This window comes from Globicephala melas, chromosome 2 (genome assembly GCF_963455315.2).
Source record: "Globicephala melas chromosome 2, mGloMel1.2, whole genome shotgun sequence".
Taxonomy (NCBI): Eukaryota; Metazoa; Chordata; class Mammalia; order Artiodactyla; family Delphinidae; genus Globicephala; species Globicephala melas.
Genome location: NC_083315.2, coordinates 165,997,334 through 166,013,115, shown reverse-complemented (window position 1 = coordinate 166,013,115; position 15,782 = coordinate 165,997,334). Strand labels below are relative to the sequence as shown.

Here is a 15,782-nt window from a genome sequence, read left to right as displayed (position 1 = left end):
CAGTCTCTAGGGTGAGACGGAGGCATCAGTGTCTCTGAAGCTACTCTAGGTGGTTCCAAATATGTGCACAAGTTTGGAAACTGAGGGTTAAAGTGCTCCGCGCGCTGGCTTTGATCCTTGGGTGGAATCACTGCGCCCCCTGTTCCCACGCACTCCAGGACCCCCGTCCCCACCCACCCAGCCCTAGCTCACTGCGTACCCGCCTCCCTGGGTTCTTTAGCCTCGGAGCTCAGAAGGCCCGGCGGGTGCACGCTGGGACTCGTAGTCCCTGCGACTCTCCGGCCGCTTTCCCGCTTCCCATTGGCTTTCTAAGACGCCCCGCCCCGAAGCTCCGCCAATCACCACGGCGCAGCAGACCCTCAAAGCGGGGAGCGAGGACGCTGCTCTGCAATCACTGCAGGGCTACCGTCGGAAGGTGGCTGGTTGGAGGCGGCGCGTTGCGAGGAGTTCCCACGGTCCCACCGCAGGTAACCGTGATTCCTGGCAGGGGACTGCGGCCGGGTCCCAAGCCCCGGACCAGGGTCGCCCATCTGCCGCAGCTCTTGGCTTCAAGGCAGGGATTTTCAGTTTCCCCGGCCTTTGCTGAGTAATCCATTTCTCACCCAGCGAAAGGGAGTTTCTGCAAACGATGAATCCCGAGGGAAACCCTGCGACCTCTCAGCCTGCCATGCTGTGGGGTTGTTGGTTGGCAGGGTGGGGCTCCTTCTGTTACGCGTGCTCTGGCAGGAGACCCAGGCCCCTCCGAGCTCAGAGAGAAACAGACCCGAGACGAGAGCACATTTACTAAGGTCTCATAGCCAGAGAGTGCCGGGAGGTGTCTGGGGCCTGGCTCCCATCTTCACAATCTAGAAACAGGTCAAGCTGTTGAGGCTTGTAATGCAGAGGGTTGCACCAGTTTCCAGTTAGTTCTCAGTAGTCCAAGGGGGAAGGGGTTATGTTAACCACCACAACGAATATACCCAAACGTATAAAAACATCCCTCCTGAGAAATCAGGAAAACTCTACTTCTCAGAGGCTTGAGCTGGTGGGACTTACAGGATGATTCACATCAACAATGGAAGTGAAAGTTACCTGGATTTGGTCCCCTCTCCTAACTCTTAGAGTTGAGGTTATACCCACAGGTGTTATTCAGTGCCAAGAACTGCAGAATCTGGGGGCTGGGAGAAGGAACTTTGTGTCGTATGCTTTGTTTGAGAGGTGAAAATAAATGCCCAGGATTTGAGAGTTGCCCTGTGGTATGTAGTGAGTGGAGTAGCCCTGCTTTCTTCACTCCAGGGCTGCATTCGTTAGCAAACATATATTGAGCCTTACTCAGCTTTTTGAGCAGGGATTATTTCGTAAAGGGGAGAGGCAGTCTACCATGAACCATTCCAGTGTTCAAGGGGCAGCATCTAACCCTGACTTGTGGGAAGAGAGAGAACTTTGCAGAGAAGGGAATGATTGAATGGAGCTTGAGGGATGGGCAGGAGCTAATGAGATGTAGGAGAAGAGCGTTTCGCCTGGGAAACAGCATGATGAAGACAGGGAAAGAGCACCAATTTTGGACCTGGAGTCCCGGAGCCTGGTTGGAGCAAGGGATTTCATGTGGATAGTGGAGAACAGAGAGGCACGTCTTGGCAGGATCTCCTGTGCTGCTGTAAGAGATTTGGATTTTGTCCTGAAAGCCCTGGAAGCCGAATTTAGTAGATGTGTATCTTAGATACTCTCTAATTTGGAAAGGTGTTGGAGAGAGGCCACACCAGGGAGCTCACTGCAGTAATTCCCAGGAGAATTGCTGAGGGTTTTAAAAACAGTTGCAGCGGGAAGGGAGAGAAGATGAAAAAACTGTGAACTGTTAAGGAGGTGAACACCATACCCAGTATTGTTCAGTAAAAATATACTGAAGCGAATGCTGTCTCTTGAGTTTTCCACCTATGACTATCTTTTTAGGAAATTACCCACATTTTTTTCCCCCCTTAAACTGCAGACATTGCTTTGTAGACCAAAATTCGAATCCCAGTTTAGGATGGGGAAATTATCACATATGTCGAGGATGTTGAAATCTGAATGGTTAAGCATGTAAGACTTGAATTTTCCTGTAATCCAGGAGAGACAAGTTAAACCCCATAATTAGATCACTTTATATCTATCAGATTAGGAATTATGAAGTTTGATACTCTCGAGAGATGATAGAAATTTGGAAGAGTATCTTAGAACAGTACAGCTGCTAGCAAAATAGGTATATCTTTTTTTTTTTTATTTTTGGCTGCGTTGGGTTTTCATTGCTGCACGTGGGCTTTCTCTAGTTGCAGCGAGCGGGGGCTTCTCTTCGTTGCGGTGAGCGGGCTTCTCATTGCAGTGGCTTCTCTTGTGTGGAGCACGGGCTCTAGGTGCACAGGCTTCAGTAGTTGCAGCATGCAGGCTCGATAGTTGTGGCTCACGGGCTCTAGAGCGCAGGCTCAGTAGTTGTGGCGCACAAGCTTAGTTGCTCCGCGGCGTGTGGGATCTTCCCGGACCAGAGCTCGAACTTGTGTCTCCTGCATTGGCAGGCAGATTCTTAACCACTGCACCACCAGGGAAGCCCCCAAATAGGTATATCTTAAGACTCAGTGGTTCTACTCCTAAAGTACCTTAGAGAAAGAGACATTTGTATACAAGGAGATGAGTATAAGAATGTTTTTGCAACATTGTTTGTAATAGTAAAAAAATTGAAACAGCCTAAATGTCTGTTAGTAGGGGAATGTTTATAAAGTGGATATATATTTTTTAAAGTATAATAAATTGATTGGAATGAAATAACTTACGGTAGTGGTTACCTTGTGGTATGGGGAGAATGGGACAGGACATGGGGGACTATTTTTTCTGTAATGTTTTGCTTACGGGGAAAGAGGGTTAACGGATTTACAGAATATTAACAGTTGATGATCTGGATGATGGTAACAGGTATTTTATGTTATACTTTGTACATTTCTGTAGTTTAATGTGTATCCTTCAATTTTGTAAAATATAAATTATAGCAAAATTAAACTTAATAATTAACATCTGGCTATAAAAGTCATGTTCATTGATTTTGGGAAAAGACTACAAACTATTATTAATCCCAGGTTTCAAAATATAGTAATTTGGAAGAAATTCAGAAAAAGGAATTCAAGTGCCAATAAAAGCAGTGAAAATAAAACTGTAGAAAAACCATTAACCATTGGTCAAATTTAACTTTGCTAGATTCCTAATTGTAATCATTGGTAGATTTAAAAAATGTAGGGAGGGGGAAGGGTAAGCTGGGATGAAGTGAGAGAGTGGCATTTACATATATACACTACCAAAGGTAAAATAAATAGCTAGTGGGAAGCAGTGGCATAGCACAGGGAGATCATCAGCTCGGTGCTTTGTGACCACCTAGAGGGGTGGGATAGGGAGGGTGGGAGGGAGGGAGATGCAAGAGGGAGGGCATATGGGGATATATGTATATGTATAGCTGATTCACTTTGTTATACAGCAGAAACTAACACAACATTGTAAAGCAATTATACTCCAATAAAGATGTCAAAAAAAATCTTTGATGTAAAAAATAATAAATAATGCTTTCTTGACTATATTTTGAAATATGATATAGCTTCTAGTACCTTTTGTAATGTTAAAATATAATTTTTAAAAAGTAAAGTCATAATTTTATACAGATATAAAAATGAACAAGTGTTAAAGATTGTATTTAACTTATTAATGAGGAGATTCAGTGAGGTATTACAACCAGTTCAAAGGAGAATCCAAAGTACATTTGTAGATTAGAAATACTGAAATGTGCATTGTGAAGCCTGGATTCTTTCTTTCACTAGAGTCACTTGAACCTTCACTTGATAGAATTCGTTTGCATGTCTTTAGACATGAATTACTAGCATTGCTAGTATCCATGGTTTACAGAGTTGTGAAAAAAATTTCCATAGAATCGGAATTAGATAACCTTGAAGGACATGCTCTAATCTAGAATCTGCTTTGCCACTGAATCAGAAATTTTCCCTATGGAAAAAAGTTTGATTAACTAACTTGAACAAAATCCATATTTTGTTTGAGATTTGAGATAAGACCTATTTGGATTCTTTTTTTTTTATTTCACTCTTGAAACAGGAAATCAAAGGATTTGAGAACTGAATGGGCCCTTAATAGTTTAGTTCTACCGTCTCATTTCACAGATGGACAATTAAGGCCCAGAGAGGGTCTCCCTTGACTTAGTAACTACCTGTCCCATGTTAAAGAGTAATCGCACCTGACATTTGTTAAAAAATGGCAAGACGGGTTTTATTCCAGCGGTTGCATTAGAAGAGAGAGACTTCAGTATAGAACTGAGTTCAACTCCAAATACATCAAGGACAGCTGAGACTTATCACCAATAGGCAGAGTGGGAGGGTCAGTGGCTGAAAATTACTAAGAGGAGCTTGATTAGATGTCAAAGATGGGAGGTTCTTGCAGGATTCTTGCTAAACCTGGGCTCAGCAGGCCAAGGTCTAGTCGAGAAGAGGGCTCAGAGGAGCTTGACTTCAGTTTGGTGAAGGAGGGGTCCTTGTCATCTGTCCTTGTCTCTCTTGCATTCTGGTTTTGTTGTAAGCCCCCAGGGAACAGAGAGCGGAATCAAAAACCTGTAGGTTTGGAAGGCTCTTCACATGTACCATTGTCTGCCCAGCTGCTTCTCCTGGCTTTGCTGGTTCGCTGTCTCTAACCCAGAGCAAGTAGCAAGTACAGGGCTGATGGTGGGAGGTCATAATGGTGGTTAAGGTGCAGGCTTTGGTGTCAGACATGGAGCTGAACTTGATTCTGCTATTTAGATGGTCCTCTAACAGTAGCCTATTACTTGCATTTGCTGGTACCAGTTGATCTAGAATGGGCATTCTGTCCCAAACCTCCCAAATGGATAAACCCCACTTGATGGTACACTTCCTGAAGTCAAGTGGAGTCCTTCAATTGAATCACTGACCTCATGTAACCCTGTAGCCTGAGAGAGTCGCAGGACCAGTGGAACCAGTGAGGACCTGTCCTTGGAGGCTGCTGAAATTCATTTGTAAAGGCTTGTCCGTTGACTTTGACTTTGTGTGGTTCAGGTTCTCCTTTGACGGGTTCTTCTTCTAAGAGCTCTTTATAACCGATTACCAACAAGCGCTTTAAAATAGGGTGGTGAAGAGTACTGTGGGTATCCTGCTACTGGGGGAAACTTGGAGGCCCTGGGGTATGGGGTGCAGCGCTCCCATCTGTGGTTGCAGGGTCTCCCAGATGTTCACATAAACAGTGCTTTTTTGTGACAAGCGAGGTGGTGTAGTGGAAGAAGCAATCTTTGGAATGAGATCTGTGTGTCACCCAGCAGTGCCACTTTCTACCTAGTTTCTCCACCTCCGCGAGTCCGTCTCAGCTGAAGGGAGTAATGAGCCTGCTCACAGGCTGTTGTGAAGATGGTAAAGTGCCTCACACACTGCATGGCTCATAGACACACACATATCCCACTCACCCACCATGTGCAGCAGCACAGCACTCTTGGGGAAACTTCCGTCCCGCCCGTGGTTAGAGCAAAAGCTACCTGGGTCATTTTCTCCCTGCAACAGTTAGCAGACTGAACACATACCCCTAACCATCCCCTTGGAGGTCTTTCCACGCTTGGCACGTTAAAAACTGCCTTCCTCTTTTAAAGGCGTCGCTGTATCCCATTATAAGGATGTATCATAATTGATTTAACTAGGCAGGCTCCTGTAGATGACCATTTATGTTGCTTCCAGGCGGGCTCCCTTACCTTCTTAAAATCTCCCCCGGGCTTCCCTGGTGGCGGGGCGGGTGTTTGAGAGTCCACCTGCCGATGCAGGGGACACGGGTTCGTGCCCCGGTCTGGGAAGATCCCACATGCCGCGGAGCGGCTGGGCCCGTGAGCCATGGCCGCTGAGCCTGCGCGTCCGGAGCCTGTGCTCCGCAACGGGAGAGGCCACAACAGTGAGAGGCCTGCATACAGCAAAAAAAAAAAAAAAAAAAAAAAACTCCCCCTTTTGAAAATGATACCAGCCACTCCCACTGGGACTGCCTCCCCCTGCCTTTATTTCTTCCCCAGCACTCATCACCACTGGACAACCTGTGCGTTTGAATGGTCTGTCTCTTCCTGCTAGAATGTCAGCTCTGCGAAGGGTTTCATCTGTTTGGCGCCCTGTTCAGTGCCTGTGAGCACCTGGTGGGTGCTCAGGCCATGTTTGTTGGACGGGTGGGTGGGTAGACAGGAAGAAGTAGATGACAGCGCCCGTGTGACTGGTGCCATGGAGGACCACGAGCAAAGGGCGGCCGCCAAGGGCTCGTTTGGCAGGGATCATTTTACTTTTTCCTCATGAACTTTTCACTCTGATGAAACAAGAATAATAGGTATGCTGCAAGATTATGACTTTGTTTTCATGTTTTGACTTTGTCAAGAATATTGCTGACCAGGAAGTTGCTGTCTGAGACCTGCTGCTTTGAGATGTATTCATTGCTGAGGGCAATGGAAGGATTATATTACTTTCACATCTTTCCTTTGCCCAGGCCCTGATATGTTTCCCAGAATAGCATTAGTATGTTTTTTTAAGTTGCATTTCCCAGTCAGTATCACCCTGTGAGGCTTTTATTTATTTATTTGTTTAAAAAATTTATTTTATTGATTTATTTTTGGCTGCGTTGGGTCTTCGATGCTGCCCTCAGGCTTTCTCCAGTTGTGGAGAGCGGGGGCTACTCTTCGTTACCGTGCGTGGGATTCTCATTGCGGTGGCTTCTCTTGTTGGAGCGCAGGCTCTAGGCGTGCGGGCTCAGTAGTTGTGGTGTGTGCGCTCGAGAGCACAGGCTCAGTAGTTGTGGCGCACGGACCTAGTTGCTCTGCGACATGTGGGATCTTCCCTGACCAGGGCTCGAACCCGTGTCGCCTGCATTGGCAGGCGGATTCTTAACCACTGTGCCACCAGCGAAGTCCCTGTGAGGCTTTTAACTTGGCATTGTGTTCAAGGAACCACAACTCTGTGTTTATAAGAAGAAGAAAAAGAAGATAGACAGGAACCATCGCCAAATGTTAACCATGAAAATATCACTTGTGTATGGATAAGGTACTTTGCCTGACCGAGGAGTAACTTGCTAGTATTTTAGTAGAAGAATGAAAGGTAAACTGGAACTTGTAAAACTAACCTGGTGGTGTTTTTTGTTTGCTAATTTAGGCATTTGAGCTGGTGATGTCTATTCTGTTGTTCACAGTCAGGCAACCATTCAATTTTAGTATTTTATTTCAATATGAAGGGGGAGGACTTCCCTCGTGGTCCAGTGGTTAAGGATCCATGCTTCCACTGCAGGGGCCACGAGTTCGATCCCTGGTCAGGGGAACTAAGATCCTGCATGCTGTGAGGCACAGGAAAAAAAAAAAGAGGGGGAAAGGTCACACACCAGTGTCTCCAGAGGAATGAGCCCCTTCGGGATTAAGTCGCATGATCAAAACTCAGAAGAGATTGGTGTGCAAACCAGAGAGCCTGTCGATGCAAGATGATAAAAACCCCAGGCCGTACCAGTCACGTGGGCCGAGAGCACATTCTGGCTCCTGTTGTTTCAGTTTTACCGGAACGTAGCCATGTCTACTGGTTTCTGTATTGTCTCTGGCTGCTTTCCTGATACAATGGGAATTGAAGAGTTGTGATGGAAATGATGTGACCTGCAAAGCTGAAAATACTTACTTTCCAACCCTTTACAGAAAGAGTTTGCCGACCCCTGCCGCATGGGACGGCTTCCTGGGAGGCTTGGCAGCAGCCGGGAGGCTGCTGGTGGGAGGACCTCAGCAGTCACTGGCACACCTCCCCGCCCGTTTGGAGGCCACTGCAGAGCTCTGGGGACGGGAGTTTGGCTGTCTCTTGCCTGACCTCACTGCTGCTGCTTCATACATTTGTATAACTTCACCTTTTATTGCCCCGTGGTGAGCCCTGGGCAGGTCGAGTGGACTCGGGAGAGCATCCTCCGATACGCGCTAACGTATTCACGGACCAGCAGGTTCCAGTGTTGGGGCAGCCTGGGCAGTCCACTGCCCTCATCTGTGACGCACCTTGACCGTTTCGAGACAATCTTGAAAACAAACCTGGGGCACGTTATTGTAGTTACCCGTGCATCCGTGACCTTGCAGTAGAGCTAAAGAAACCTGGATCTAGCAGCAACTCAGATTCTTAATTCTTACACATTAAGAACTGAGTTCTTGGGAGACGTTATCCGGGGGATAGAGTAGTGTGGTTTCTTGACGGGGATGCCAGGCTTCTGGGCGGAGCCGACTAGAGCCTGCCAGGGTTAAGGAAGAGGCCTGCTGTGAGTCCAAGTGTTGTCCTGGGCATCACCCAGAGCTTGTCAGAAATGCAGAGTCTCAGGCCCTGCCCAGACCTACTGAATCAGAATCGGCCTTCTAACAAGCCCCCCAGGTGATCTCGGCGGACAGTCAGGTTGGAGAAGTGCTGGCCCGAGGTGCTTTTACTTGTTTAAACTTTTGCCAGACTCAGGGCTTTCTGTTCTTTCACTTGGGGGGAAATCCATCATTTTGAGTTTCAGCACAGTGTCAGGCACAGATGCTGAGGATGGTTTCTTAGGCTTAGACGTGGTTCATGCCTTAGCTGGCTGTGCGATCCGTGAGGACAGAGGCCTTTTCCTGTCCCTGCTGCATTCCTGGCACCCAGCACTTTGTTTGGCAGGGTTGGAGTTCAGGAGACTCTGGCCCAATGGGTGAATGGATGAGTGAATAAATTAGTGAATGAGTGAATGAGCGCTATTTCGTCAGAAGGCATCGGAGGCAGAGGTTAGCCTCCTAGACTTTGCTCTGCTCTGAGTTTCTATATCTCAGAGCAGACTGAGATGCTCAAAGACTGTTTTTCCTCTTGTCTCAAAGTGAGAGGCCTGGCTTCTGTCACAGGAAGGCTGTTTTTTAAAATAACATAGTCAGGACACAGGGCAGTAAGATAACATACTTGTCTGAGTAATGCAAAGTGGCCTCAGTCTTGCCTTTTGTGCTTTAAAGCCCTTCAAAGTTTTGGCAATGAAGTATAAAATTGGGCATGTACTTCATTAAGAATAAAGTCTTGAGATGCAGAACCATGTAGCAGAAAGGCTGGACCAGGAATTCAGAAGGCATTGGTTCTGATCTCTGGCCAGAGCTGACTGTCTGCAGATATTGGACAAGTCACTTCTCTCATGCTTCAACCTCCCCGTCCTGTAACACAAGGATTAAAATATTTGCCCTGCCTCTTGTACAGAATAATGTAAATGGATTGTGTTATGCAAAGACATTCATTTGGGCTGCCAGTGTTAGACTATAGCTTATCCAGATAACTCCCAAATGTAAATTGCCCCCCCCCCCGTGTTTATATTGAATGTATGTTGAAGTTTTACAAACTTTATTGTATAATTAATATCTATTAATTGTAGTAAAAGAGACAAAAATAAAGATCATCCTTAATTCCACCTACCAAGAATAACTGCTGTTAACTTTTGTCTGCCTTCCACATTTTGCTATGCACACATTATATGTCTGTTTTCTTACAAATAGTTCATAGTATGTGGTAGGCGTTTTCCCAACACAGTCAAGTTTGTTGATGGATTTTGTCTGCCATATTCCAAGTTGTGACAAAAACTTTAAAAGGTTGCCCCAAGAGCTTTCTCAATATTCTTTGGTTTATACTCGTAACTTCAACCCACAGTGAAGGTTGGGAGCTATGGGCAGCCCCCTGCTCCACCCGGGGAAAAGGGCCGCAGAGCTAAGAATAAAATTCTGCTCTGTCATCATTTTTATCCTCAGCTTGTTGCGTCTGACGACTAAATCATCTTATCTTCTTGACCCGTTTTCTGTGATCTTTGCCTAGGGGCCAGTCATGTTCTTCTGTTCATGTCGTTCCTTTCTTGCTTGACTCAGCCTTTTTCTTCCCAGATTTCTACAGTGGAACTCCAAGGCGCAGAATGATTTGGGAAGTCGCTGTGTTGCTCAGCTTGGCCCTGGGAGCTGGTGCTATTCCCGTGGACGATCCTGAGGACGGAGGCAAGCACTGGGTGGTGATCGTCGCGGGATCAAATGGCTGGTATAATTATAGGCACCAGGTAAGAAAATGACTCATCGTTTCCTTTATGACGCTGGCATTCTGTAAACAATCCTGGACACTGTTACTGGAACAGACTTTTTAAAAAGCCAGTTATGTCCCTATTAGGTTGGCAAAGATAAGTGCGTTGGTGAGGCTATGGAGAAATGGGAACCCTCCCACGTTGCTGGGTGGATTATGAAATGGTACAGCCATTTTGGAAAACATTTTGACAGTTTCTCAAAGTGGCCTATCTGGGGTCACCTCAGTCTGATGCAGGGTTTCTCAACCTTGACACTATTGACACTTGGGTCCAGGTAATTCTTTATTGTTGGGGGGCTGTCCTGCACATTGTAGGATGTTTGCCAGCATCCTTGACCCCTGCCCTCTAGATACCAGGAGCATCACCCAACCCACTGTCACGACCAAAGTTGTCTCCAGCCTGTGCCAAATGTCCCCAGTTGAGACCCACTGGTCTAATGCCTTCATTTTATAAATAAGGAAACTGAGACTTGAAGAGAGGCGGTGACTCGCCCGAGGCCACGCAGCAAGTTGAGGTGCAGACGGGACTCTGGTCAAAGCATCGCGAGGCCTCTTTGCCCTCCACGCCTCTGCCCTGCTGCTGTGCCCTTACCCCTTTCTCCTCATCTTTCCTGGCATTCCCAGCAAATCAGCCTGGCAGAAATCAGGGCGGAAAGAATCTGTATTCGTAAATACATTAAAAATGCAGCCTCCAGGTGAGAACGTAAAACGGTGCAGCTGCTTCGGAAAACAGTCTGGCCGTTCTTCGAAAGTTTCAACACACAGTGACCATATGACCCAGCATTTCACTCTTTAGGTATATACTAAAATAAATAAATAAACACATATGTCCCCCCTAATAAAACTTGTACTCAGATGATGAGAGCAGTTTTGTTCACGTTAACCAAAAAGTGGAAACAGTCCAAGTGTCCATCAACTGATAAATGGATAAACAAAATGCAGTCCATCCATGCATTTGGCCATAAAAAACAACAAGGTACTGTATGCATGCTTCAACATGGCTGAACCATAAAACATTACGCTAAGTGAGAGAAGGCGGTCACAAAGGACCATAGGATTCCATTTATATATGGAAGTCTAGCATAGGGAAATCTAGAGAAACAGAATGTAGATTAGTAGTTGCCAAGGTCTGGGCAGAGGGAATGACTGCTAATGGGTATGGGTCTCTTTTGGGGGTGATGAAAATGTTCTGGAATTTGAGAGTGGTGATGGTTGCATGACTTTGTGAACATACTAGAAACCACTGAATTGTATATATTAAAAGGTTGACTTTTATGGTATGTGAATTATACCTTAATAAAGTTGTTATTTAAAAAGTCATTGAGGGAATTCCCTGGTGGTTCGGTGGTGAGGACTGCACTCTTTCACTGCTGAGGATCTGGGTTCAATCCCTGGTTGGGGAACTAAGATCCTGCAAGCTGTGTGGTGCAGCAAAAATAAATAAATAAATAATTTTAGGGACTTCCCTGGTGGTGCGGTGGATAAGGCTCCATGCTCCCAATGCAGGGGGCCCGGGTTTGATCCTTGCTCAGGGAACTAGATCCCACATGCATGCCGCAACTAAGAGATCACATGCCACAACTAAGGAGCCCAGGTGCTACAACTAAGGAGCGCATGTGCTGCAACTAAGGAGCTGGCGAGCCACAACTAAGGAACCCGCCTGCCACAACTAAGACCTGGTGCAACCAAATAAATAAATATTTAAAAATTTTTTTTAATTAAAAAAAATTTTTAAAAAGAGTAAGAAAATTTAAAAAAAAGAAAAAGAAAAAAAAGTCATTGAATCTTTCAGTTCTCAGAGACAAGATGCACAGATGATCATGGTTGGTGCTGGGCTTGCATCTAAGAGCCCTTTACACAAATGAACTCATTTAACCATTGTGGGGTTATGTGCAGTAGGTCTGGTTGTTGTTCCCTTTTTACGGATGCATGGACTGAGGCTTTGAAAAGGTCAGTACTTCAACCCAACGTGGCCCAGATGGCAAGTGGTCGAGCCAGGATTCAAACCCAGACTGACTAGCTCCAGAGCAGCGCCGTCCAACAGGAGAGCCACCTGTGTCGTGGCAAATTTTCTAGTAGCCACATTTTTGTTTTTTTTAAAGTAAAAAGAAACAGGTGAAATTAACTTTCATATGTCCTCTTTAACCCAGTATAGCCAAACTATCATCATTTCATTTGTAAACAATATAAAAAGTTACTAATGAGATACTTTACGTTTTTTTAAAATATACTAAGTCATCAAAATCATTTCATTTGTAAACAATATAAAATGTTACTAATGAGATACTTTACGTTTTTTAAAAATATACTAAGTCATCAAAATCCAGTGCACGTTTACCTTCACGTTACATTCAGTTTGGACTGGTCATATTTGAAGTGCTCAGTCACCAAGTGTGGCCAGCGGCTGCTGTATTAGACAGCACGGACCTAGCATCTGTGTTCCTGATGGCTTAGCAGGGCTGCCTCACGTGCGTTTCCCTCCCAGGGTGTCAGTTTCATATCTGTTAAATAGGGGTTGGTTTAGATGAACTTCCTACCAGCTCTATAATTTGATGATTATTGAATGACATTTCTTGAATGCTTTTTGTATGTTAGCTGAATCGGAAATTTGGCTTGATTGAAAAATTATGATGGCAAAATGATCCCTTTTCTTTTTAATGCTTAACCCAGACCTGACCCAGTTAAAGAGGAGCAACCCGAGTACTAACTGCCCAGCTCAGCTTTCTCCTCCCTCTCTAACCATGAGTCCGAAAGATGCAGTGTTAAACATGGGTCATTGAGAGTGGATAGGCTGCTTCCTCAGCCACCCTGGTTTTTATACAACCAACTTAAAAAAGCATGTATTATTGGTTAAATATTATTAAGTATAGGTATCCGATTAACCTTTGCCCCAGAAAACATTTTTAAGTGTTGCTAGTTTCCCTGGGTAAAATATTCCATATCAAGGTGGAATGAGGCAAGCAAGGCAAACAGAAGTGGCCACAGACTGAAATTTTCATCCCTAAATGAGGGAGGATGCTGGCACTGAGGCTGTGAAGAGGAAACGTGGGTGCTGAATCATCTCTGGCCTCAGCCCATGTACCGGCCGGACGGGTTCTCTGCCAACATTTGCCGTCTCGACTTTGGAGGCCGAGCACTAAAATAGCATTTGAAAGAACTTGTCCCCTAGAACCTACACACACTTTTTTTTCTACACAGACTTTTTTTTAAAATAAATTTATTTATTTTATTTATTTATTTTTGTCTGTGTTGGGTCTTCATTGCTGGGTGGGCTTTCTCTAGTTGCAGCAAGTGGGGACTTCCCACTGCGGTGGCTTCTCGTTGTGGAGCACGGGCACTAGGTGCGTGGGCTTCAGTAGTTGTAGCACGTGAGCTCAGTAGTTGTGGCTCATGGGTTCTAGAGCACAGGCTCAGTAGTTGTGGTGCATAGGCTGAGTTGCTCCGCGGAATGTGGGATCTTCCACGGCACAGGGATTGAACCCGTGTTCCCTGCATTGGCAGGCGGATTCTTAACCACTGCGCCACCAGGGAAGCCCCTCTACACAGACCTTTAAACTTACATTTTTATAGAGGTTTATATTTTCCTTGAGTGAACACAGCACTCATTATCACAAATTTCTTTTGTTTAGGGAAGATTTGTACACCAGGCACAATTAAATCACCGCAGAGAGCTTTTCTGTGCTTTCTGATGGTTATTTAACCTATGTTGGTTAAACTGAATTGGATTTCTCTGTTTTCCATTTTTGGCTGGGATAATGGGATGACAGAGAGGGAGTTGGCTGGTCTGCGGTGATGCTGGTGGGCGTGCGGCCTCTTGAGTATTGGGGGGAAGGTCTTGGGAGGACAGACTCCTGCAGTGGCAGAGGCAGAAGCCAGGCTGCAGTGCATGGAGGACAGAGAGAGAGGCCCCGCAGTGCAAGCTAAGCTGCACACGGGGACAGCGGTACCATCTATTCTTCCGACAGGCTTGTAAGGGGGAAAAAGAAGTATGTAGGTCACCAGAGGAGGTACAGGACTGGAGGAGGGTTTCTTTTAGGGCAGAGATTTGAGCACGCCGAGAAGGAAAGTATAAGGCCCAGTGGGGGCAGCGGGGGGTGGTGTTAAGTAGATTGAAGGTGAAGTTCACCCTTGCCCAGGCCAACAGGAGGACGCTGAGGATGGTGGGAGTTGGGAGGACAGGCAGATGTGAGCCAGGCGTCACTAGGAGAAGGGGGCTTGGGGGGCGGTTTGAGGTCACTGCTGGGCAGTGGGGCACTGAAGGAGGAGATCTGGCGTGTTGGCAGTAGGACAGGAGTGGTTTGAGAACAGCAGGAGGGGTGAGGGGCTGGGAGAATGCTGGTGCCTCTTCCCCTCTGCTGGTCTCAAGCTGGGGGCTGGCGCGGTAAGGAAGGGAGCTCCACCTCATCCGGGAAGGCTTTGAGAACATCCACATCCTGGGGCCAGGAGGAAGCAGGGAGGGAGAGGGAGAAGTCTAGAACTCACACACGTCGGAGTCGGGAGGAGAAGATATGATGATGGAGGGTCAAGGGCAGAGTCATTACATTTCTGAGAGACTGCCTTTCATTTTATATACTTTTAAAGTGTGTACAATGACCACTTTTTAGAAACAGCTTTATTGAAGAGGTATACGTTTACATGTCATACAATTCATCTATCCTATAGCTTCGTGATTTTTAGTAAATTCATACAGTTGTGCAAGCATTACCACAGTCCGGTTTTAGGACCCTTCCATCATTCTAGAAAGTTCCCCATGCCTGTGCCCATCCCAGCCCCATGCAACCAAGGATTTGCCTTCTGTCTTTATTGTTTTGCCTTCTCCAAAAACTTCCTATAAATGGAGTCATACAATATGCAGTCTTTGTGGTGTCTGGCTTCTTTCGCTCAGCATAACGTGTTTGAGGTTAATCCATCTTGTTGCAAAATATCACGTATATTTTAGAAACAGAAACATGGATGGAGAGCAGAGCGGAGTAGGACTGACTTGGGGGAAGGCAGTTAGCCCAGGAGGGCCGTCCTTGTACAAGCCAGAGGCTGGGCAGGGTCGTGGGGAATGTGGGCCGTGGACTTACACAGACCCCGGGTATAATTCCTGCTCTCCGCTCACCTGCTGTATTAGTTTGAACAAATTACGTAGTCTCACTCTAAACCTCTGATTCTCCTCTGGAAAATTTGAGGTGGTGGTGAGCTCAGTGAGGCATCCCCGCAAAGCCCAGACCCAGGGCTTAGCCTCTGCCGTGCTCAGAGCACGTGTCAGGAAGTGGTCATATACACGCAGTGGTAATATACCCTCAAGTGGTAATATCCTCTCAATGAGCAGCCCGTGAGAACCACTTCCCAGCCCCTACCTGGTTTGAAAGTGGACCCCTTGGCAGTGACTAGAACATGCCCAGTATTTAGCCTTTGCTCCAAGCCGGTTATCCTTATTTTGCTTACAGTTGGCCTGAGGTAAGGCAGCACAGTCAGTGTCCAGACAGTGGCCTGCACCAGGACATCACGGGATGCATTAGTAAGCCCCGTCGGAACTCCTTACGCAGGCCATGAAACAAGCTGAGTCAGCAATCTCTGTTCAGTAGTCCAGAGGGCTCTGCCCTTTCTTTAAAGCCTTGCTCAATGCCCTCCTCTCACATGGCATCTCGTATGGCATTTCTGTTTTAAGGGGAAAAAATGCATAGAGGTCAGATATGTTCCAGG

General features: G+C 46.2%; 1 protein-coding gene across 1 annotated transcript in view; it reads left to right on the top strand.

Moving 5' to 3' along the window:
* Nucleotides 1–353: 353 nt before the first annotated feature.
* LGMN (legumain) overlaps nt 354–15,782 on the top strand; it is a 35,160-nt gene continuing 19,731 nt past the window's right edge. The window contains exons 1-2 of the mRNA XM_030883516.2: nt 354–467; nt 9,905–10,071. Coding sequence (XP_030739376.2) covers nt 9,934–10,071 — 138 coding nt within the window. The 5' untranslated portion in view covers nt 354–467; nt 9,905–9,933. The remainder of the gene's footprint in view (nt 468–9,904; nt 10,072–15,782) is intronic.